Raw genomic sequence first — 23,094 nt, 5'->3', positions numbered from 1 at the left:
CTCCGGGTCGCCGGACCCGCCTTTGAAAGTTCCCTCGCCCCGGTCCTCTCCGAGATCTCCGGCAATCCCTAGTCCCCCGGGGCGGGCGTCTCTCTGGGACCCTCCGGGCGCCCTGAGCACCAGGCTGGGTCTCCCCGCCAATGGCGGGGAGAGACTCTCCCCGCGGGCTCAGGTGTGCAACTCCAAAGTTTCCCTCTGCGTTTAGGAGTAATTGCAGGGGGTTTAAGTAGGGTTCTGGTCACCTGTTTCCACCGTCGCTCCTCTGTTGTGTTCTCGCTCCTGCCCTAGATGTGTGTGGATCCTCTGGGGGCGTCCGTTGGAAGAAAGCCGCTTGCGGGTACTAGGCTGCCCGTCGGGGTCGGAGAGTTTTCACCTATTTCCACATCCTCCCAGAGGAAAGTCCGTCCGCCTTCCGATGTATAGTCGCGTGGGTGTCTCAGACGTCCTGAGATGCTGTCTGGATATCCTTTGTCAAGCGATAAGTGTCCAAATAATTGTAGACTCGAAGGGCGAGAGACAAAGAGGACTACTCACGGCGCCATCTTGGAATCAAGTCGTCCAATTGATTTTTAATGTTTTATAATCACAGGTATATATTTCACGTATAATTATTACAGTTTTAAGATAATCTACATATAGTTTCCAGTGGCTCCAATCTCGGGATAGAAAAGTCTAGGATTGTTACCAAATGCCATAGAGCTTGTTAACTAGAAACTGTTGTATTAACAACCTCTCCTATAGCATTTTCCAGTTTAGAAAGTGCTTTTACTTGTATTTGTTCTTACAATGACCTCGGGTGTTAAGCATTTGCTATCATTTCTGTATGAAGGATGAACACCCAGAAGATTTGGAGATGTTTTTGGATTTGTTCAAGATCAGACAGGTGGAACTGAAGTTGATTTTAATTTTCCTAAATCTCTAGCAATGTTTTTCAAATTTTAGTGTAAAAATTTGCTGAGGTGATTGTTTTAAAATGCAGAGTCCAGGGAAAACTGGAAAGCCATATGTAAAAGAATGAAAATTGACCATTCTTTCTCACCATTCACTGAAATAAACTCAAAATGGATCAAAGACCTAAAGGTGAGACCTGAAACCATAAGGCTTCTAGAAGAGAATGTAGGCAGTACACTCTTTGACATCAGTATTGAAAGGATCTTTTCGGACACCATGCCTTCTCAGAGAAGGGAAACAATAGAAAGAATAAACAAATGGGACGTCATCAGACTAAAGAGCTTCTTCAAGGCAAATGAAAACAGGATTGAAACAAAAAAACAACCCACTAACTGGGAAAAAATATTTGCAAGTCATGTATCTGACAAAGGCTTAATATCCATAATATATAAAGAACTCACACAACTCAACAACAAAAAATCAAACAACCCAATCAAAAAATGGGCTGGAGACATGAACAGACATTTCTCCAAAGAAGATATACAGATGGCCAATAGGCACATGAAAAGATGTTCATCATCGCTGATCATCAGGGAAATGCAAATCAAAACTACACTAAGATATCACCTTACACCTGTTAGAATGGCAAAAATATCCAAAACCAAGAGTGACAAATGTTGGAGAGGCTGTGGAGAAAAGGGAACCCTCATACACTGTTGGTGGGAATGCAAACTGGTGCAGCCACTATTGAAAACAGTATGGAGATTCCTCAAAAAGTTAAGAATAGAAATACCTTATGACCCAGCTATCCCACTACTGGGTATCTATCCTAAGAACCTGAAATCAGCAATTCCAGAAATTCGATGCACCCCTATGTTCATCACAGCATTATTCACAATAGCCAAGACGTGGAACCAACCTAAGTGCCCAGCAACTGATGATTGGATAAAGAAGATGTGGTATATATATACAATGGAATACTACTCAGCCATAAAAAAGGACAAAGTCGTCCCATTCACAACAACATGGATAGACCTTGAGGGTATGGTGTTGAGTGAAATAAGCCAGACAGAGAAAGACGAACTCTGTATGACTCCACTCATAGGTGGTGGTTAACATATGGACAAAGAGAACTGATCAGTGGTTGCCAGGGGAAAGGGGGGTGGGGGGAGGGCACTAGGGGTGAAGTGGTGTACCTACAACATGACTAATAATGATGTACAACTGTAATTTCACAAGGATGTTAACTCTCATAACCTTAATAAAAAAAATATGTCTATATATAACTACACTAAGATATCACCTTACACCCATTAGAATGACAAAAATATCTAAAACTAATAGTAACAAATGTTGGAGAGGTTGTGGAGAAAAAGGAACCCTCATATACTGCTGGTGGGAATGCAAACTGGTGCAGCCACTATGGAAAACAGTATTGAGATTCCTCAAAAAATTAAAAATAGAACTACCATATGACCCAGCTGTCCCACTACTGGGTATCTATCCAAAGAGCTTGATGTCAGCAATTCCAAAAGTCCTATGGACCCCAATGTTCGTTGCAGCATTATTTACGAAAGCCATGACATGGAGGCAACCTACGTGCCCATCAACAGATGATTGGATAAAGAAGATGTGGTATATATATGCAATGGAGTACTACTCAGCCGTAAAACAGAACAAAATCGTCCCATTTGCAACAACATGGGTGGACCTTGAGGGAATTATGTTAAGTGAAATAAGCCAGTTAGAGAAGGGCAATCTCTGTATGACTCCACTCAAATGAGGAATTTAAAAATGTAGACAAAGAGAACAGATGAGTGGCTACCAGGGGAAAGGTGGGGTGGGGGGTGGGCACAAAGGGTGAAGAGGTGCACCTACAACACGAGTGACAGACAATAATGTACAACTGAAATTTCACAAGATTGTAACCTATCATTAACTCAATAAAAATTAAAGGAAAAATGCAGAGTCCAGGGCCTCTCTCTCCCAGAGAGTCTGGATAGGGCCTTTCCAGCAAGCATCCTGAATTGTGATGTTCTAGGTGGTCAGGGCTGCACAGCCCTGACTGTTCAAAAGCACAGAATCCAGTAAGGCTGACGGGAGCCCAGAGAGGCAAACAGGATCAGATTTGTGTTTTAGAAGGATCACTCTAGTTCTTGTGTAGAAAATCAAATGAAGAGGGACATGATCGAGGAGAGGGAAACAAGTTGGTTACTTTCTAATCCAAGAGAGAAACAACTGTGGCCTGGGTTGGATGGTAACGGTAGTGAGCCAAAGTAATTGGGTTCAAGGGAAGTTAAAGGGTTAGGCCTGACTAGGCGTGGTGATTTAGTAAGATGGGGACAGTTAAGGATATGAAGAAATCATGGCGGACTCCTAGGTGTTAGGCTTAGGCAAGTGGGAGGATGGTGGTGGTTTCCTGAGATGAGGAGCACAGGAAGAGGAGTTGTTACTGAGGGGCTACAGAGCAGTACTTTGCTTGTAATCACCTTTCATGTATGTGTTGCTGGATTGTTTACACCTCCTCTCCTTGGTTCCTTAGAGTTAGGGTGATACTATAGGAGCCTGACCGATGGGTGTTTCTAAGGAATTCTGTTCCCCGTTTGATGGAGCCAGGAAATTTCTTGTTTCCAGAGGCCTTCCTCCTATTACTCTAGAAAGAGGAATCATAAAGAAATCATCAGTGCTTTAAATTGGTGGGGAGGCCAGGTTTTGAAGTTGGGGTTCCATTAGTTTCGTGAATTCTAGTTACCCAAGAAACAGGATAGCTGACTTGGGAGGGAATGGGGCTAAAAATCCTCTCTAATGTCTTCTCATCAAATAGAGTTTAAGAGTGAGGTTATGACCCAGTTGAGAGCCCTAATCACAAAGGTGTGAGTCTTTTACCATAACTATATTCAGGTGCCTCTTTTGTCAGACAAGGATGACGACACCCTCATCCTCATCATTTATGAGAGGTGAATCATAGTTGATAGAGCTGGGAATAGAACCTGGGAATCAGAGCTGTGTCTCGTGTCCCAGACTGGCCATTCACATTGGTAAAGACCCTTGTCATCAGATCACATGAGCCCCATGACAACCTTGTTGGATGCCAAGACATATACATGTTAATAGTGAAACTGAACGATTTTAGTTCTTTTTCTTAAGTCAAATTGAACATTATTCTGGTTTATGAGTTGGCATGGCGTACAAATCAGCCTGTCTTTTCTGTGTAAAATGGACATTTTGGTTATTCAGGTTCTGAGCCCAGAGAGTAGAGCTCTGGAAGCGTGTGGCTCCCAGGTGCTGGTGGTTGCCACATGTCCCTTTAGAGGCAGGAGAATCCCTGTTCCTAGTCAGCTGTGATCTGGGCTTCATAGTCACCATCACTTATGGTTTGCTACCGTATCTGCTATAGCCTCCTGGTATAACGTAGAACTTTCAACACAAAAGCCTACATATGTTAAAAAAGAAATTGTTCCCCCCCACAACCAAACAAAGGAAAACATAACCTTCCACCATGGCTATGTCAAATTCTCAAGCTTTGGAATAGATAGAACATTTCAGGAGTTAACAAAAAACAATCACTTGTAGAACTTGCTGAAGCCACAATTGTTTAAACAGCTTAGTGGACAACTAACTAGGTCCTTGCTTAGGACTGAGTAACCCAAGCCATTTGTGCCTCTCCTTTGTCCCCCAACTTGCCATCTGTGTTAGTTAAAATATCTAGACCATGGATGTTTAGTAGCTAGAGACCGTGACTATATTTGCATTTTTAACATGTGAGTGAATGTTTCTTATGTTGATTTTAAGTTGGACCAGGTGGTGTCTGCAATATAGCTTTGGTACTGTTTCATAGATAGAGCACCACTTGATGTTCCAGAATGAAATAAAAAGTAAAAGTGGCAAATGTTGCTGGCCCTTAGCCCTTCCAAGAGATTAGATTGTGTATTGTCTCCAAATGGCAGCCATTGCTAGTTTAGCAAAGGGTGACCAGAAATGTGATAATACCCTGGTCACTTGGAGAATTAGATGCAGGACACATTTCATGCACATTGCACTTTCTACTCTGTGCGCAAAGGAAATCGGAATTCATTGTGCAGTTGTGTGCATGGTGTTAGTCAGCTTGCTGTTTTCTTGAGCAGCCTGTTGTGCAGGCTTTTACAGTAACATCCTGGTAAAAATGAACACTCCATACAACATCTCCCCAGTAGTTACCCACTGTGAAGTTTAACAGTAAATCAGAAGAGCAAGGAAATTGAGATGGAAAAACTCTGTACTTGGTTTCTGCCGAGGTGTTGCTGGGCGAGTAGTGCCACATGCGACACTGCTGCTAGAGAGTCTCAATTAAAAGCCCCACCCAGTGAATTAGGGATGAAATTTCACCCTGGACTCTCAAAGTCTGACTGCCTGAGCTGAGTGCGGGGAGCACAGAAAAATGTTACAAATGAGAACTGCTTATTTCTCTACCTATTTCATTGCTGCGTTCCACCATGTAAGAATATGTGGATCTTTCATTAGAATTTTTTCTCCGAATTAGCATAGGATTATGGAAATGAGGTAGATACTTATGTTAAATAGTATACAGATTCTGATACTTGAGGTAATATAGAATTTGTTTGAAATAGGGCTAAATGTGAAACCATATTTTTTAAGCAAACCTTCTTTATACCTGCTTCTTCCCCAGAATTCTTCTGTCGCCACCCCTAAAAAGGAATTCTTTTGAATCGTATCCTTACTGATGATTCCTTTCTTTTATTCAAGGTTTAGACTTTTTTTTTTTAAGTTTCACAATTGTACAAAACACAAAAGTGCAAACTATCCAGAGACCTTTTTTGGTGTTCTTGGCTTTATAACATAAATCATATAGATCTGCTGCTTGTTTTGAGGGTCTATTGATCTAGTTTTTTCTGTTCCTGATAAATTGTTCTCAGGGTGAAGCACAAACTTACATGTCTGAATAGAGGTGGAGAGAATTTTTGCATTCAAAATATACCCACTTGAAAATTGTAGATTATTAAGGAAATGATGGGGCCTGGAACTATTAGAAGTGTGACTGTTAGACCTAAAGTCGTGTAACCCCTACATATGTTTATTTCTGTACAGCAGGCAATTTTGAAGAGTTTGGGTTTTTTTTCCCTACAGCAATCTGAATGTGTGTGTTGAAGTAGCTGGAAACTGCTGCAGTAAAAGCCTATTCCATTAATCATCACGCACCAGCATAGAGGGAACAGAAAACAGTTCCCTAGCAAATGTTAAAGAGAAATTGGGCCTCCCTTCCTGTGCTTGAGCAGAACTGCCCTGGAGAGAGCTCTGCAGCTCCCTGCTCGCTCCATGACCTTGTGGCCTCAGGTGGAGGAGGGCCCTTTCTCTTTAGTCCTTGCTGTGTCTGTCAGCGCCATTTAGCAAGCACCCCATTGCCCGACACGAAGAGCTCTCTGCAGAGCTATGCCAGCTTCCCACCTCTCTGGGTTTCCACAAGGTCTCAGGCCCTCGATTTTATTGTCTGTACTCACTTATTTGAGTATCAGTTAGATTTTTGTCATCTGCCTGCCCTTTGTATGTACTGTGGGATGATCTCATATGTTTCTACGAGTATTGCTTTTTCCTTCTGGTTTTCGGTAGGCCTCCCCTTAATAGGAAGAGGCAGTCCATATAGGTTGATTATGGCTCTGGAGCCAGACCCCCCCAGGGGCATATCCGGTTTCATCCTTAGTGTCGTATGATGTTCAGCTGCTCTTCACCTCCTTTTTCTGTATGCAGAATGGAGGTGATGGTAGAGCACCCTTTATAAGCTTGTCGGGAGGCTTCAAAGAGATGAAGCAGGAAAAAACAACAGTCCCTGGAGCGTAGCACACACTTAGTAACACTTAGTAAATATTAGCCTTTTGGCTTTTCTCCCTAAAATCCTATCTGCGTTTCCCCGATTTAAACTTTTACCTGCACCTCCAGCTTTCTTTTGTTTATAGCTTAACTTTTCTTTATAACTTAAACTCGTCTCACTCCAAGTTTCTCATTGTGGTCAACCACCTCATCTCTTTCTCCTTAAGTATTTTCCTTTGTGGTACATTCTCCCATCTCCCCCGTAATCTCAGGGGAGAAGTCTTTGAGATATATCTTGCTCCGTTTTTATATACAAGTTATCACCAAAACTTTTCTTAAAATCTCTTTTCCAGTCATCTGTCCAAATCTACTTATGATTTTACCCAAGGCAGCATAAGTTATTGGTTAAAAATCTCAATTTTGGAATCAGACAATATCTTGGTGTAGATCTCAGCTTTGCCACTCCTTAGCTGTGTGACTTTGGACTAGTTACTTAACCTCCCTGAGCTTCAGGTGCCTCTTTGTAAGAGAGGATGTAATTATTAAGAGAAGATAATTATTACTTTGCAGAATTATTGTGAGGCTTAAATGAAATACTGTCTTTGAAGTTCTTGGCATAGCCCCTGGCCTGGAGTAAGTGTTGAAGCATTCAGCTGTTACTGTCATTCTCCACCCTGTCTGGTCTTCACACTGTTCCTGTGGCTAGTTCAAAATGACTCAGCAGAACCACTCTTCCTTACCAGGTAATTTTTTGAAAGACTCAAAGAACTTATATTGGAAGGGGCTTTAGAGGTTTCTAATCCATTCACCTTGACAAAAATCAAAGCTACTGTTTGTTAAGTGCCTGTCATGCATGACGTCTGTTTTTTACAACCCTGTATGGTAGGTGTTGCTGGGGTCTGAGAGGCAGACACGGTCCCCTAAGCTCTCCCAGCTAGGAGTGTCAGGACTGATGTTGAGCTGTGCCCATTCCTGTTCCAAACTGCAGGTTTTTGTCATCATAACATATTGCTTCCATAATCCTCTCTATTAAAATAAATAAATTCCTTGTCACATGTTCCTCAGCCTATAGTTGAATATTTCCAGTGACTGGAGCCTGCTACTTCACATGGTAGCCCATTTCTTTGTTGAATAGTTGTACAGATTAAATACTTCTGTGTTTTTGTGCTGAAACCTGATCTCTATTTTCTCTCCTTTGATTTTTTTTCTTAAGAAATGTGGAGAGCCCATCTAACTTCTTTTTTACCTGATAGTCCTTTAACCTTTAAGAACTTTTTATTTATTCAGATTTAAATGTTTGAATGTAACTACTGCTTCTTCCATTGTTCTTCCCTACCCTGCACTTATGATGAGTTTATCCAGTCTGGTCCCTTTCGTTTAGGAAATGAACATTCTCTTACACAGGCTCCATTCCGTGCGTACCAAATGCTCTCTGTCCCAGTTTTATCCCTCTGGGTTTGGATGGAGAATAGGTCAGGGTCTTGATAGCCCTAAGTACGCGTTCAGTTTTCCCTAAATAGCTTTGGAGGTGCCAATGGAGAGCTTTGATTTTAAGTCACTCTGCCATAAGTAGTGAGCCTGGATTTTTATTTCAAAGGTGTTTCATTCTCGAGTTAAGTATTTATGGAGTACCAATGTGTTAGCTCCCACAGGCCTCCTTATTTGTCTTTCTCCTCTTCAGTCTCTTGGGGTTATGAGAAAGCAGCAAACAGAAAGCAAGGCCAGGACAAGGCCTTTTAGATTTGGTTTCTCTCCTGCATGGTCTCTGCCATCGTTGGGAGAACAATCTGGGACTCTGAGTGCACAGAAGACTTTAGCCATAATGAAAAACTTTCAGGAATTTTATTGTTTTCTCATGAAAATTGGCAACCGAAAATATCTGGTTCATTAAGAATAAAGCGAATTGAATTTTTACTTTTTCATGAGATTTCATAATCTATTAAGATTCCTAAGTGTCGAATATATTTTGTAATCAAATTCCTGACAGTAGCATTCGCCCAGCTCCCCGTGCAGTAGAGTGAAGTATTAGGAGCATTGTGAGTGGGCGGAACTGCCAGGGTTTGAATTCTAGCTTTGCTGCTTCCTGTCAGGAGACTTGAGTTTCCTCAACTGCTACCATGAGGTTAATAATGGTACCAACCTCCTAGGATGGCTGTGAACATTAAATGAATTCCTGTAAAGTGCTTCAGAACAGTGTCTGGTGCATAAAACATGCTCGCTGAATGCTATCATGGTGGTCGTATCAGTTGAGGTAATTAAGTCTCATTTCTTCACCTGGAAGAAGAAACCATCACGGCATAGACAGATGTTCTTCAGAAGGCAACCCACATCTTTAGTAAACTACTTTCAAAGTTGGAGAAACACCTAAGTAAATGTTTTTTATTATATCCTTCTCTTTAGAAAACTACATAGATCTAGCTTCTTGTTCTTTCTGGAATTTATAATGTCCCCACTGTTTAAGAGCTGTTACAAGTGTATTCTCAAGTTGGTCATCATTATGGTTGAAAGTGCTTTCTTATTCCATGAGCAAGGAATCCCTGCTAGTAAATGTTTAATCATGGAAGTGTAGGCACAGAGATGTGTAGTGGCTCCATCCTCATTAGAAGTGCACGCCCTGTCCGCACTGTGAGTGTTGGCCCCCACTTGGTGTCCGTTACCCATTTTGGCATTACACCTAGGTTGGTGTTAGTGTCCTTGCTCCCTGCATTCTGAAGAGATGGGGTGGCCCGGGAAAGCGATGCTGTTTTTGGTCTAAGTGTCTGAGGATTGCTAAGACTCTATAAGTTATAAACTAGGGGAAATGGTAAATAACTGAACACACATTCTACTATTGTTAAGAGTAATCTTGGCTTACGATAGCTTTAGCAGTGGGTCTGGCAATTCAAAGGAGCTGTGTTCATTTACTTTCGATTGAATACATACTGTGGTCATTTTTCACTACAGGGTGTTTTAACAGTTGGCTTCTGCCTTCCTCTTAAATTGGAAGCACTTGTACAGAGAACCCCTTTTTGTTCAATAGATCATGATTTGTTCATTCAATTGGTTTTACAGAATACCGATTACCGATAGTTATGTCTCTGATTTATTGAGTGCCTACTATGTCTAAAGCATTCCGCCCACACCATAAGTGGGATGAACAGGACAGAGTCTCTTTTCCCTGGCAAGGTAGGAGGAAAGACAGGAGTGTAAACAACTGATTTTAATGTAAGATGGACTCAGACAAGTCTTATAATTTAGGTTCAGGCAGGGGGCACGAGATCGGATCAGTTATTTCCATTAGGAGGCCCAGTTATATGTACTTATTTGGTGGGTGTGGTGGGATTCCAGAAGCTAGAGAAAGGGCCAGCAGTCTATGCTAGGTGGAGAGAAGAATGTGAAGAAAGGCCCCAAGGTGTGGAAGATCTGGCAGGGCTGGGCATGGGGTGCTAGAGACCAGGCTGAGAGTAACTCCTCATCGAATCTTGAATACTCTCCTTCAGAGATGGCTCTTTATGATGAAAGGCCATCAGAGGTTTCTGCAGAGGGGGATGGAGGTCATATCTGAGATTCTGAAAGGCAGCTGTTAATGTGAACAAGGTGGACTGCAGAGGTCAGAGAGAAGCTTCACTGACAGTTGGGCCCGATGCGGTCTGAGGAGCGCCTGAACCAGTGACATCAGGAGTGAAGAAGAAAAGATGCATTTGAGTGAACTTTCAAAGGTCCAAGTGACACAATTTGTTAACTGATTTACTCTGGGGGAAAGGAAGCTTAGAGAATTGAAAGCGACAGATTTCCATGTTAGATAACCAGGAAACAAGATGCCAATAATTGTTTTGGACATAGGAGAGACACCAGGATTGAGGGCTGGATGGGGGACATGTAATAGTGGGTTCAGCAATGTGTGATTTTTTGGCCTTTACAGGGTACCCACGTGGATATATTCTCTGTGGTCCAGCAGGTAGGAGTGAGAGAAAACGGATCTGGGAGTCAAGCCTTATAAGAAATCTTTGAGGCCTTGGGAGGGAAGGTCTTTGTCCAGGAGAGTAGAGTGAGAAGACCTGAGTCTAAAGGTCTGACAAATGCCTCCTATTTAAGGAGTGAGTGGAAGAGGCACTAGAAAGATGAGGGTCCCAGAAGAGAGTTTCAGCAGGAACTGGCTGGGTCAAATTGGCAGATGCCGTAACTGAGAAGAGGTTTTTGAGTAGGATAGGAACTCTGATTCTCTATTATACTGTCTTTTTAAATTTTTTATTGTAGACATTTTCAAACTATACAAAAGTAGAAAAGTATAATGACCCCCATGTCCCCATTACCCTTTAATTACCATTAATATTTTATCAGTCTTCGTTCATCTGCCTGCCTCTCTCGGGGAAGAGAAGGGAGAGTTTGTTTGTTAGTGCCATTGAGTCAACGTCGATTCTAGTGACCCTGTGTAGACCAGAGCAGAACGCTGCTTGTCTTTTTTGCGCCATCCTCTCATCTTCCGGCGTTGTATCAGACAATGATCCAGGGCTATTCATAGGGTTTTCATGGCCAGTTTCTCAGAAGCAAGTGGCCAGTTCCTTCTTCCTAGTCTATCTTAGTCTAGAAGCTATGCTGAGACCTGTCTACCATGGGTGACCCTGCTGGTATTTGACATACCTGTGGCATAGCTTTCAGCATCACAGCAACACACAGCCTCCACAGTGTGACAACCGACAGACGGGTGGTCTGTTTCCCTTAGCGGGAAATGATCAGGTCCATGGAGATGAGAGTGCCGAATCTTAACCACTAGACCACCAGGGCTGGCTAGAAGGGAGATGCAGTGCTTTAAAGCCTTATCAAACTCATGTCATTTCTCCCATAGTTTAGTTTGCACTACTTCATAAGGACAAATGTTTTTACTCAACTATAAGTTAGTATCTCACCAATGTTAAGAAAAAACTTATTTTTATTTGAATAATTTGAAGTCCTTGAGAACCACATCAGTGATGCTTTTTAATTCCGTAGAGATTAGATCTCACTCTCAAGGCCCATTTGGGAAATGGGCAGAGTGGCCCGAGGACGATAATAAAATGCTCTCTGCAGAACGAGTGCTTCTCCTTCATGGCATGTGATGGGTTTTGATAGGAGGCTGTGTTTTCTTTTGTGTGTACACTTATCCCCTGGGAATAGCAACAGAAGTCTAAGATTGGGCTTCCCCTCTAGACCATGTGAATTAAAACAAATATCCATTGGTCCTGCCATGGTTTAGCTACTTCTGACTCACATACCATCCAGTTCCTAATTCTAAAGCAGTGGTCCTCAATTAGGACACATGGCCCTCTCTGGAGGCATTTTTTATTGTAATGGCCTTGGGCTGAAGGAGCTACTGGCATCTAATGGGAAGAGAGATGGTAGGGATGCCCAGGACAGCCTCGCATAACAAAGGGAGAACCTGCTCTAAATGGCAATAATGTCAAGGCTAAGAAACCCTGTTAGAGGAGTAGCATGTTCCATAAGAGAACCGCCCTTTTCAGTCTGTTGTTATGTCACATGTTTGTGGACCAGGTTACCATTAAGAATTTTTCCGCTGTGGAGAGAGGTTAATATCCCCGTAGGTGTTTTTCCTTTGATCATCTGCATCACCTAAGCTGGGTTTGGCCACATCTTTGAGCTTACCAAACTTCATTCCAGTTTTTATTTTCTTTGTGTCCTTGGACTCTAACAGGGCATGGAAGTGATTCGGTTTCTTTGAGTAGGAGATATAAGGTGGAATGCACTTTCCACTTTATGTTCACTGGTCTGAGCAAAGTTCTCTCTTTGGAAAGAGAAAATAGCTTGAGGTGGGTGCTATTTAACAAGCAGATGGAGCTGTTAAATCAAGATATAATCTGTATTTCTTCACCCTAATTTGAAATTGAGAAGTTATTTATAGTGATTGAGAAACATAAATTAAGTATTTCACCTTCTTTCTTTGTAGGAAATACAGTTGGAGCATGCAAAGCAAGCCTTTGTGCAAAGGGACAATGCCAGGACCGGAAAAGTCACAGCCATTGACTTCAGAGACATCATGGTCACCATCCGCCGCCACGTCTTGACACCTTTTGTAGAAGAATGTCTGGTAGCTGTAAGTTGTAACTTGCTCTAATGAAGTAGTTTATTCTACCTAGCGTAAGCTCAGTAAATAAGGGATTATAAGAACAATTCTTACAAATTATGTAGAGTTTTTTCCTCTTTAAAACACTAACATTTTCTTAATGTGATCATATATATGACCAAACTTACAGACAGTGTGTGTTTGGGCTAGTTTTAGTGGATAGGTTAATTTGTTACCTGGATAATATGGAATATCTTAAAGAAATGTATTAACTGGTTCTTTTTTTTAAAAAAAGGAAAAAGAAATTTATGATCACATACTAATTTTGCTTTATATTTTGAGGTATGTCGAATGTTCATCTTCACTTTTGTCTATTCTCCAAGGTAAAATTTTTTAAAAAACTGATGCCTACAGATATATTTGTTTGAGTAGTCAGCAGAATGGGAACCCTGAACTTTAGATTCACTTGTTCTTTTAACGTGTGTGTTGAGGCCACAGTGGCACATGTGACAGGAGGAGCCCTACTATTCTGTGTCACAGAGCTTCCATCCTGGTGGCTGTGCAGCCACTCTCTTCACATCAAGGTCCCAGAGAGTGTCCTGGAACATTCTGTGGTGGTGGTTCCCAAGCCTTGATCATGGACCATAAGAATCACCAGGGATGATAATTACAAATTCAGATCCTAAGGTCTCTTCCAGGCCTACCGATTCATCATCTACAGGTGGGGAGGTCCTATAACCTAGTTTCTAAAGCTTCCTAGATAATTCTGATGATCTCTCAAATTTGGGGACGCTTAAACAATGATAACTCTCCTCTTGTTAATCCCAGGGAGAAGCCTTTTTGAGCATTTTCACCATCATCTGAGTTTCCCACAATGCTTACCATAGGCAGGAACTCAGGGTAGCTTGTCATTTTTCGTTTTTTTTTTTTTTTTTTTTTGCTTCCTGGTGCCTCTTTTTGGAGACATGGCCTTATGACAAGGCCTTTCTCATTCTGGCACTGTGTTAATCCAGCTCCGTTTATTGGTTCCCCCCTTCCCTTCTCCATTCTAAACTCTCATGTCAGCTATTTTAAATGATTACTAAGTGAAGATTTATATGGTTGTTACCTTATAAAGAAGTGCTTTCCTAATAAAAATATTTTGCCTTGTTAGGGAACGATAGAATTGGAAACCTCAAATTGAAGTTCCATTCATAATGGACGTGCTGTCTGTTTCCCTTGCCCCTGTGAAGAAATATGGTTTCTTACAAATTCTGATTATCAGAATTCTGACCGGTCTTAACCTCCATCAAAGCATATGACATCTCATAATTTTACCATAATATGCTTGTTTGCCAGAAATCCCACCAATGTAAAGTCTGTACTTAAATGATTATTTATTGCTACTTATAAGTAACATGACAAATCATGATATTAATGTTAGATTGACCACTTTTCATAGCATGTTTTGTGTTGGTATAATATAGTTTTGCATGTTTAAGCACACACGTGTGCATGTGTATAATATACTTTTACATGTCTAAGCTTTTAAGAATTGCTCATTAGTTGAAATAAACAAACTTATAAAACATTTCCAATTGAAATTTGAACTCGGTAAATTACTACTGGTCCTGTTGTTATAATCCTACACATGTATTTATTTAGTTTTCTAGGACTTGTTTGGAGAGTACAAGTTCTGGTCATGATTAGTTGCAGTTACTTCTAAAAATCATTTATGGCTTTTTTTTTTAATGTGAAAGAAAAATCCTTATGGCCATTTCTTATACACGCTTCCCTGATTACTTCCAAAACTAGCATTTTATATATGTACTTCTGAATCTTCTTCATTCTATAAATTCTTTGTTCATTTTTCTTCTCTGCTTTCTTATTTTCAACTTACTTAAGGCTGCTGGAGGTACCACGTCCCATCAAGTTAGTTTCTCCTATTTTAATGGATTTAATTCGCTTCTTAACAACATGGAACTCATTAGAAAGATCTACAGCACTCTGGCTGGCAACAGGAAAGATGTAGAGGTGACTAAGGGTAAGTGAGAATAAATCTGAATTCTTGCCTGCAAGTATCTTGGTGTATTATTATTATTAGGATGAAGAAGGCAACCAAGGGTTTATTTTATAGGTTTTTCTATCCCACTGACACACATTAACCATATGGTACATGTGTGTTCTCCATCCTTTGATCAGACAAACAAAAGCAAACAAAGCAATCTTTGGCAAGTTTTAAATAAACCAAAGATAGTCTTTGAATGAGGGAACCATGTAAAGTTTCGTAAATATTTTCAAATCTTACTAGAACCTGAGCTTAATTGGCAGCCTCTAAAATGGCCTTCAGAGATGCATGAGAAATTCCATAAACTTATACTGGTGACAGTGTGTGTTGATCTGTAGTTTTGGAGCAAGACATCAGCATTTCAGTGAGATTTTTTTTAAACCGAGGATTCCCTTAGGAATTCCACAGCTTCACTAATGCAACCTCCTGGAACCTATGCATGTGATGTTTCATATCTGCTTCCTTGTTTTCTCTGACCTGCAATTTGATTAAGATCCTGTGTCATTTATTCAAAGCCCTCAGGTGACACCAAGATTGTAAAGTCAGTGTCAGAGAAACTCTGCTGCGCCCTCTTTCCTAATGAATGAAAGAACTACAAAAATTCTTAGCCTGTTTGTCTTGACTTGAATTCTATGACTGATGATAGTGAAATTTCTGATGTTCACTTGTTCCGGTGCCTTGAGTTAATGCTGCGTTTAGTGGCTATTCCTTCTTGAATCTTTCTCTTTTAACTCTTTTTCCATACAGAGGAGTTTGTTCTGGCAGCTCAGAAATTTGGTCAGGTTACACCCATGGAAGTTGACATCTTGTTTCAGTTAGCAGATTTATATGAGCCACGGGGGTAAGTTGGCCTTTTTTTTTCCTTCATTAGCTTAATAAAAGAAGTTTAGGAGGTAGGAGTGGGAGGAGGGAAGCAAACCTAGAAAGAAAGAAGCCAATTTAAAGACGACTGAAATATGGGAAACAAGAAAAGGAACGTTTTAAAGTCCCATAATGTAAATTTTAATAAATTTGTATTTTGTCATTGCTTGTGTTTGTTTTCCCTCCAGACGAATGACCTTAGCAGACATTGAACGAATCGCTCCTCTGGAAGAGGGAACTCTGCCTTTCAACTTGGCTGAGGCCCAGAGGCAGGTGGGCACAGGAGCAAATGTGTTTCCTGGGGTTTCTTGAGTGGGCCCCCCCCACCCCTTTTCACTTGCAATTGCCTTTTTGGCACTGGTATCTGACCTGCCATTTTTCCACTTTGCACCAAAGATCTAGACAATTTCAAAAGGCTGAAAGGAGAAATTACTTAGAGATGTTCTGATTAACAGATAACTAGTGTTTGCTTATTTCTCTCGAAGATGGGATGATTTCCTAAATATTGGGAACCTAATGCTCCATGAATAGGCAGAAGAGCTTTTCTTCTTCACTAAATCTCATGGTGAGAGATGTGGGGAAGGCGTCCTATTTTGGTGTCGCTGTCCCCAGCGAAGCGGCGCATTGCCAAATGGAAGCCGTCTTTGCTCCGCAGAGAGGTACTTCATCAGTGCATTGTCTAACTGCCATGCCTTCCGTTTTTCTGAATATCAAAATGAGATAATTTTGTTTAGTCTGGAGTCATAGTTTGAAGGCTTTTAGACCTATTTTCTCTGTGAAAGGATTCATAAGTTATGTGGAAACAATTTGAGGAATGCTAAATTTTATTTTATGGTTAACAGAAACCGATCTCTTGAAGTTGTGGGAGTCAGAAACTTAAGACATGGGACCTCCTCATTTAACTCTTGCTCGACTTTCTGTAGATCACGATTAGAGAATAAAAGCCTTCATGGCCTGTGTGGGGCTCACATGATGTTTGTAAAGTAAATCCACTCACAGACGAGCATCGTTTTAGAAAAATACCTCCTTTAAGGCAAAGCCATCTCTGAATCCTGGGAGACTTAACAGTTTTTGGCATGGAGCTCTGGGTCTGTACAGAGACGCCAGTTTGACCACAATGGGTTGATGCGGGCTACATTTTTAGGACTGGCAGGCCTCGAGCCAGGACCCCCTCCCTTTAGTGCTTTCCCACCCCAATGCAGTGGGGAGTTTTGTGTGCACGGTGTAACTCGAAGTGGTGGGTGTGTGCTCAGTAAATCCTAACTAGGCACCTCTGGAAAACCAGCTGGCTGCTGTTAAAAGCGGAAGCTGATTTCCCCGAGTGCGGGAGAGAGAATTGTGTAATCACGTGCAGAGGTTGAAGCAACATTGCTCTCCCCTCCCTTTGATTTTTAAACACTGCTTACCAGATGATTATCTCTTCGTCTCTGTGGTACTAGCTATTGTAGAAATTTGGGGATTAAGAAAAAGCAGAGAAGTTTTTGTTTAGATTCCTCCTGTTCTCCAGCTGGCAGTGGTATCCCGCAATTTTTCCTTCATGCCCTCCGCAGCTTTTGAGAGTTTATGATGGGTGCTTGTTGATACCAGCCGTGAAAGGGTTAGATGAGATTGATGAGATTTACAGCAGGAAGTGACTGGCTGCTGCTTAGAGGTTTAGAGCAGTTCACAATGGCCTTGCCTGGAATATTCTTTACTATATGAACCCCACTGGGCCTGACAACATTGACAGACTCAAGCAATGGAGGTCACCCACCCGGCAGGCTCGGTGCTAGCAGTTATCCTCAACAGAGGAGTGCAAGAGTAGGAATCTCTCTTGTCTCATTTCTTGAGCATGCTACATTTCTAGCTTCAGAAAAGTTAAATAAAAGTCTGGGATTTCATTTATTTGTTTTTTAGATGAAGAATTAGTGATAGTGGTAGGGCACAGCCCACCATTATTTTCATAGTATTTTCACTCATTATTTTGATTCCAGAACCTCTCTAAGCATTGCATGTATATCCATGTAAATAAAACAGTGCCTGTCTTATGGATGCATCTGTCAAAATAAAGTTACTATTGACTTCCAGCTATACAGGGATAGAGTTGAAAACACCCCATGGAATTTGCAGAAGAAATGTTTTACATTCTAAAAGATGCGTTATTTCTATGTAAAGCTATTTTCGGTTAAATGACTTTGAAGGAATTTCCAAATTATCTCGTTGTATTGGAATTGTGTTACATTGACAGCAACTAAAATTTAGTAGGTTGATAGCTGGAGTGGGTAATTATTTTTATTGTTCATGGATTTTAATTATTGTGGCTTTTGAAAAAACTAATTTTATTGAATGTATTTATTCATTCAACAGGTATTTATTAAACAATAACTATATACCACCCTCATTTGACAACTCTCTGTGACATAAAATTACTATTTTATTTATGTAGACAGAGAAATGCAATACTCTGAAATGTTCTGACATCAAGAACACTGTAAGGATAATAGGTCAAAAGAAAACAATAGGGCCGGCCTGGTGGCACAGCGGTTAAGTTCACACATTCTACTTCTCAGCAGCTCGGGGTTCGCCGGTTCAGATCCCGGGTGTAGACATGGCAGCGCTTGGCAAAAGCCATGCTGTGGTAGGTGTCCCACATAGAAAGTAGAGGAAGATGGGCATGGATGTTAGCTCAGGGCCAGTCTTCCTCAGCAAAAAGAGGATTGGCAGCAGATGTTAGCTCAGGGCTAATCTTCCTCAAAAAAAAAAAAAAAGAACAACAATTAAATAACAACTGACTGGCCTGAATTATGAATTTAGAAAAGACAGACAAAAAGAGAAGAAAGTAACCATCACCTGTAATACAACCACCTAGTTGTGGCCACTGTAAATATTTTGAATGTCTCTGGGTGGTAGGATAGCCAACATGTTAGTATTATTTTTATATGCATAAAAAAATAATTGTATTAAAAAATAACATTGCACACAGTCCTTAATATTGTTTGTAAAAGATTATCATGAAATAGTTCAAATGTTTAAAAAGGTAGAATCGTGTCGTGAATACCTGTCTCCCAGCCATATTATTTTTAACCAGTTTTCACTTTATAATACCTTATGAACATTTTTCTTAATATCATATATTCTTTTACAGTATCTTTTTTAACATTCTTTTTTTTTTAAAGATTGGCACCTGCGCTGCCATCTGTCGTCAATCTTTTTTTCTTCTTCTTCTCCCCAAAGCCCCCTGGTATATAGTTGTATACTCTAGTTGTGAGTGCCTCTGGTTGTGCTATGTGGGACGCCGCCTCAGCATGGCCTGATGAGCAGTGCTGTGTCCACGCCCAGGGTTCGAACTGGTGAAACCCCAGGCCACTGAAAGAGAACGCGTGAACTTAACCACTTGGCCGTGGGGCCAGCCCCATTTTTTTTCTTTTAACATTCTTGTAGCTTGATCCTTGTTTCCGTACATGATTATTTTCTACCCTAACGTTTTACAAGTAGAATTGCAAGGTCAAAGGTCATATACATTTTAAGGGTTTGGGTATATATTACCAAGTTTCCCTTCAGTTTATACTTGATTAAATGGCAGTTTTGAGAAGCCCTGTTTTCATCAACTCTTGCCAGGCTGAGTATTGCCATTAAAAGCAAACAAAGAAACAAACCCCAAAACCTGCCAATTTGATTGATGAAGAATGATCTCTCATTAATGTTTTTAAATTTGTATCTCTTCGGTGACTAATGAGAATTGAACATTTGAAAATAGGTTCATAACATTTTTGGGGGGTACATAATGCCTTTCATTCTGTTAAATTTGATTTTAAGCATTAACAGCAGTAATAACTTTTCAGTATTAAGAACTTAGAGAATCTAGCCCTACCTTCCTGTTTGACATTTTAGTTGTATCGTGAATTTAGAACCCAGGGGTAATTTTTAAAAATAATTTGTGCTCTTGTTTGTTCTATCCTTTCTACCTCCTGTCTTCCCGCTCTCCAATTGCTGTGCTTGCAAAGAAGTCCTCAGTCAATTCATCTCGACCAGTTCTCCTACAAGTCGCAGAGTCGGCCTACAGGTTTGGTCTGGGTTCTGTTGCTGGAGGTTAGTCACGGATGAATGCAAACTTTTTATTTTTCTTGTTCCTCTTATTTTTTCTCTGATTTTCCACCTAGAAATATTAAAGGGCAAAGCCTTCTCTGGTCTTCCCCAAGCCAGTTACTAGTCTGTACCTGAGATGGGACAAGAGCAAAGGGAACTTCTTCCCCATCCCTGCATGTGACCAGGGACGAGGGAATGGCTTTTTTTCTCTTGCTTATCTGCAGATCGGCTTTCTAAAGACAGGTTAGTAATGAGGTTAGGCTGTAGTGATGTGCTTCTTTAAATTTGAACTGTCTACGATGTGCTTTTATAAGGAGACACTTGAATGAACATCCACAGTTGTTTATTAAGAGTATAGAAAGTTAGTGCAGTTTTAAAATCTGCCCATGCAAAATTTGTTTCTCTCCTTTTATCAGTCTTCTCTGACTTTCACAAGCTTCCCCTTTCCTCCAACTGACCTTAATTCCTTCTGAAATATTGGTATTATTTGATTTTAGCTGTCGGAGCTACTGCCGTGTATCCTATTGATCTTGTAAAAACTCGCATGCAGAACCAACGATCAACTGGCTCGTTTGTGGGAGAACTTATGTATAAAAACAGCTTTGACTGTTTTAAGAAAGTGCTACGCTATGAAGGCTTCTTTGGACTGTATAGAGGTTAGTGCCATGTGCTAAATTCATGTAAGGTGAAATAATACTCAAAGGTTTTTCCATCCGAATGCCTGAAATGTGTTAGAGAGACTGCGTTAAAATGGAAATGCAGCAGATTCTCAATTATCCATGCTAATGGAAGTAGGCTGGAGGCTTCTAGGGCATGGCTAATCAGAACAGCACGTAATCTGAAAGCCTTTTGTATTGCTCTGTCGTACGTTTTGTTTCTTAAAATTATTTTTATAAATGTGTTCAGTGAGTTTTTAAAAAGCTCGTATTGTTTATGTTCTTGAAACAACTTCAATCACCAGCTAATAGAGGCAAGCATCCTGGGGACAGGACAGAGAGCCCCTGGGGGATTGATCGTCCTTGAATATACCAGGAAAAAGTCTATCAAACGGGTAACTGAGGATTCAGGAGAGCTCTCCTCTACTGTCTCTTTTTGAGTTCAGGGTGCCCCTTCCTTTCCTCGGACTCTGTGCCCAGTGGAGCTGATTGACACACCACTCTAGCCAGGCAGTCCTTCTGTGCCCTGCTGCTTCTTTCATCGTCTAAGTTTCATTAAGCAACGAGAACAGTAGCAAAATATGTCATCACTGATAGAAAGGATCCCAAGACCCTGCCTGCTTTTCCACTGCATTGGCCTAAAGAGGCAGGACTTTGCTTCCCAGCCCTCTCTTTGTGATTGCCTTCTACGAAGGGAAAAGAAGTAAGTTTATTTGCATCCAGGAAAACACAGTATCTCAAGGCAGTTGAAGCTGAGCCACATTACCATTTGGCAACCGCAAAACTGGCAGGATCTTCCTTCCCCGCTCCGACTAGTACTTGCTCTAGAAGAAGAAATTAATCTTTCGTACTCGGTGGCGACAGACCTTGGAAGTGGCAGCCATGGGGACCTGTGCCTCTGGGCCTCTTCTGCCATCTGCTGACTCTAGTCTTTACCTTAAGCACCCAAGTTAAGAAAAACAAAGACCCCTCTTGAAATCTCTCACCTTAGAAACTGGGAGCTTTCAAACTCCAGAGAAGTTCCATTTTGCAGGTTCTATTGTGTAGGTAGATAACGCCCATCAAAGGTCTTTTGATCTTTTTCTGCCCTCTTTCCCTCACCCCCTACCTCGTCTTACAATTGGGAAGGTCTTTGACCCCAGGTGATTGATGATGACCCTTCAAGGGTCACTGCCTTCCATTTGAAATACTTTTCCCTCCTGGTGACAGCAAGCCTTGCAAATGAAATGTCTCCCTCTACTACAAGGTTAATGTCACCGTTCCTGCTTTGCAGTGATTCAGGCAAAGGCTACCACCTTCCCCGTTCTCGCAGGTTGTTTTCTGCAGGGAGAGCTTTGAACCTCAAGTTGGACACACGTCTGAGCCTTGGCGTTGCTTCACAAACTGCTGTTAGGGGCTTCCTTTGGTATTGAATTAAATGCCATGGATGCCCTTAGAATTGTGAGAAATTTTTTTCTTCTTTTTTTGTCCTGCTGAATGTCTTTAATGTGCTTGTGTTGACCCAGTTTGTTTTAATCTGGAATCCCTTCTCTTTCCTCTTTGACCACACCCAGCAGGTCCTGCTTCTTGGTTGCATCTGGATTTCTTTCCTTGACCTGTCCTTTTGACCCCATGGACAGAACAGCTTAAAGCACACCTGAGTGCTGAGGGCTGCGCTGGCATGCGCCACCCCACAGACCTCTTGCTGCTTTAGTTATTACCTCTGTGAGATGGAAGGGGCCGGTGTTAGCCCCTCAGGGAAGGGGAGTGTGCCGGCCTATTAGAGAGAAATGGAGGCTCACTCTGAACCCCAAAGAGGCGGCTCCTCACCCTTTTTCTGGTTTAGAAATAGCCATTTATCTAACCTGTTTTGAATGCCTTAACCCTCAGGGGTCCTCAGTGAGAGGATAAGTAGGGTGTGAATATAAGATCAGTTCTGGGAGTCACCTGTGTTCATTTCTCCCTGATTTCTTCTCTTTTCTAGTAGACGATTTTAAAACAGAAGATCTACTGTAAGACTTTGTTTAGTTCCATTCTGTAATTTGGATCTTGAGAGCAAAGAGATGATTGGCAGTTCACGTTTTTAAAAAAATGGTTTATAGTCTAATTTCGTAGATGACTTATTTCTATTAATTGGTTGGGGACCAATTAATTCCCTTTAGTGCCTTGCACAAAGTCATTAATTAATAATTGTATATAACTGCGTACTTGTAAATGCTTATCATTGGGTAAGACAGATCAGATGAAATGGGAAACCATTATTACTAGCAAAAAACTATAATAGAAACAAAAAAAACCTGAAGTATTTCTAAGAATCAGTATTCTAACCTTTGTATACAAAGTCAAGATATGCATGATTCTTTGACTATAAATTTCTCATTAAATGTAATTTTATTGTTTAAAAATTTTATTATTCCCGGGGAAAACTTAAATTTCAATTCTGAGAATTTAGAATTGCTACTGTTAATGCTTCACCTGGCAGTATTTGAGAAGATGTCAGTGTACATCTCTAATTTATAAACATGTTTTGAAATATTGAGCATATTTTTTCCTATTATGGAATTTTGCTTAACATGTAATTTTTCCGCATCAAGACATATATAATTGCTAATATTTCCTGAATAGTGTAATTTGGAAATGTTGTATAAGTAAGTTCTCTCCCCTATTTTAAAATTATCTTTATGCATATTTTGGAAAAAAGTTGGCAGTTGGCCCTGAAAAAAGTTGCTTACAGCATGTATCCTTATTATAAGGTT

General features: G+C 40.9%; 1 protein-coding gene across 2 annotated transcripts in view; it reads left to right on the top strand.

Annotated features, from left to right (window-relative positions):
- The window catches only part of SLC25A13 (solute carrier family 25 member 13), a 195,349-nt gene that overhangs the window by 103,079 nt on the left and 69,176 nt on the right, over window positions 1–23,094 (top strand). Inside the window, exons 6-11 of one of the 2 annotated variants that reach the window (XM_070615671.1) lie at window positions 12,614–12,760; window positions 14,615–14,753; window positions 15,525–15,618; window positions 15,827–15,911; window positions 19,622–19,706; window positions 20,201–20,359. In XM_070615671.1, the coding sequence (XP_070471772.1) occupies window positions 12,614–12,760; window positions 14,615–14,753; window positions 15,525–15,618; window positions 15,827–15,911; window positions 19,622–19,706; window positions 20,201–20,359 (709 nt within the window). The remainder of the gene's footprint in view (window positions 1–12,613; window positions 12,761–14,614; window positions 14,754–15,524; window positions 15,619–15,826; window positions 15,912–19,621; window positions 19,707–20,200; window positions 20,360–23,094) is intronic. The other variant, XM_070615672.1, reaches the window with a different exon arrangement.

This window comes from Equus przewalskii, chromosome 4, assembly GCF_037783145.1.
Source record: "Equus przewalskii isolate Varuska chromosome 4, EquPr2, whole genome shotgun sequence".
NCBI classification, from domain to species: Eukaryota; Metazoa; Chordata; class Mammalia; order Perissodactyla; family Equidae; genus Equus; species Equus przewalskii.
The sequence above is the reverse complement of the archived record's forward strand: the minus strand, read 5'-3'. Positions and strand labels throughout refer to the sequence as shown.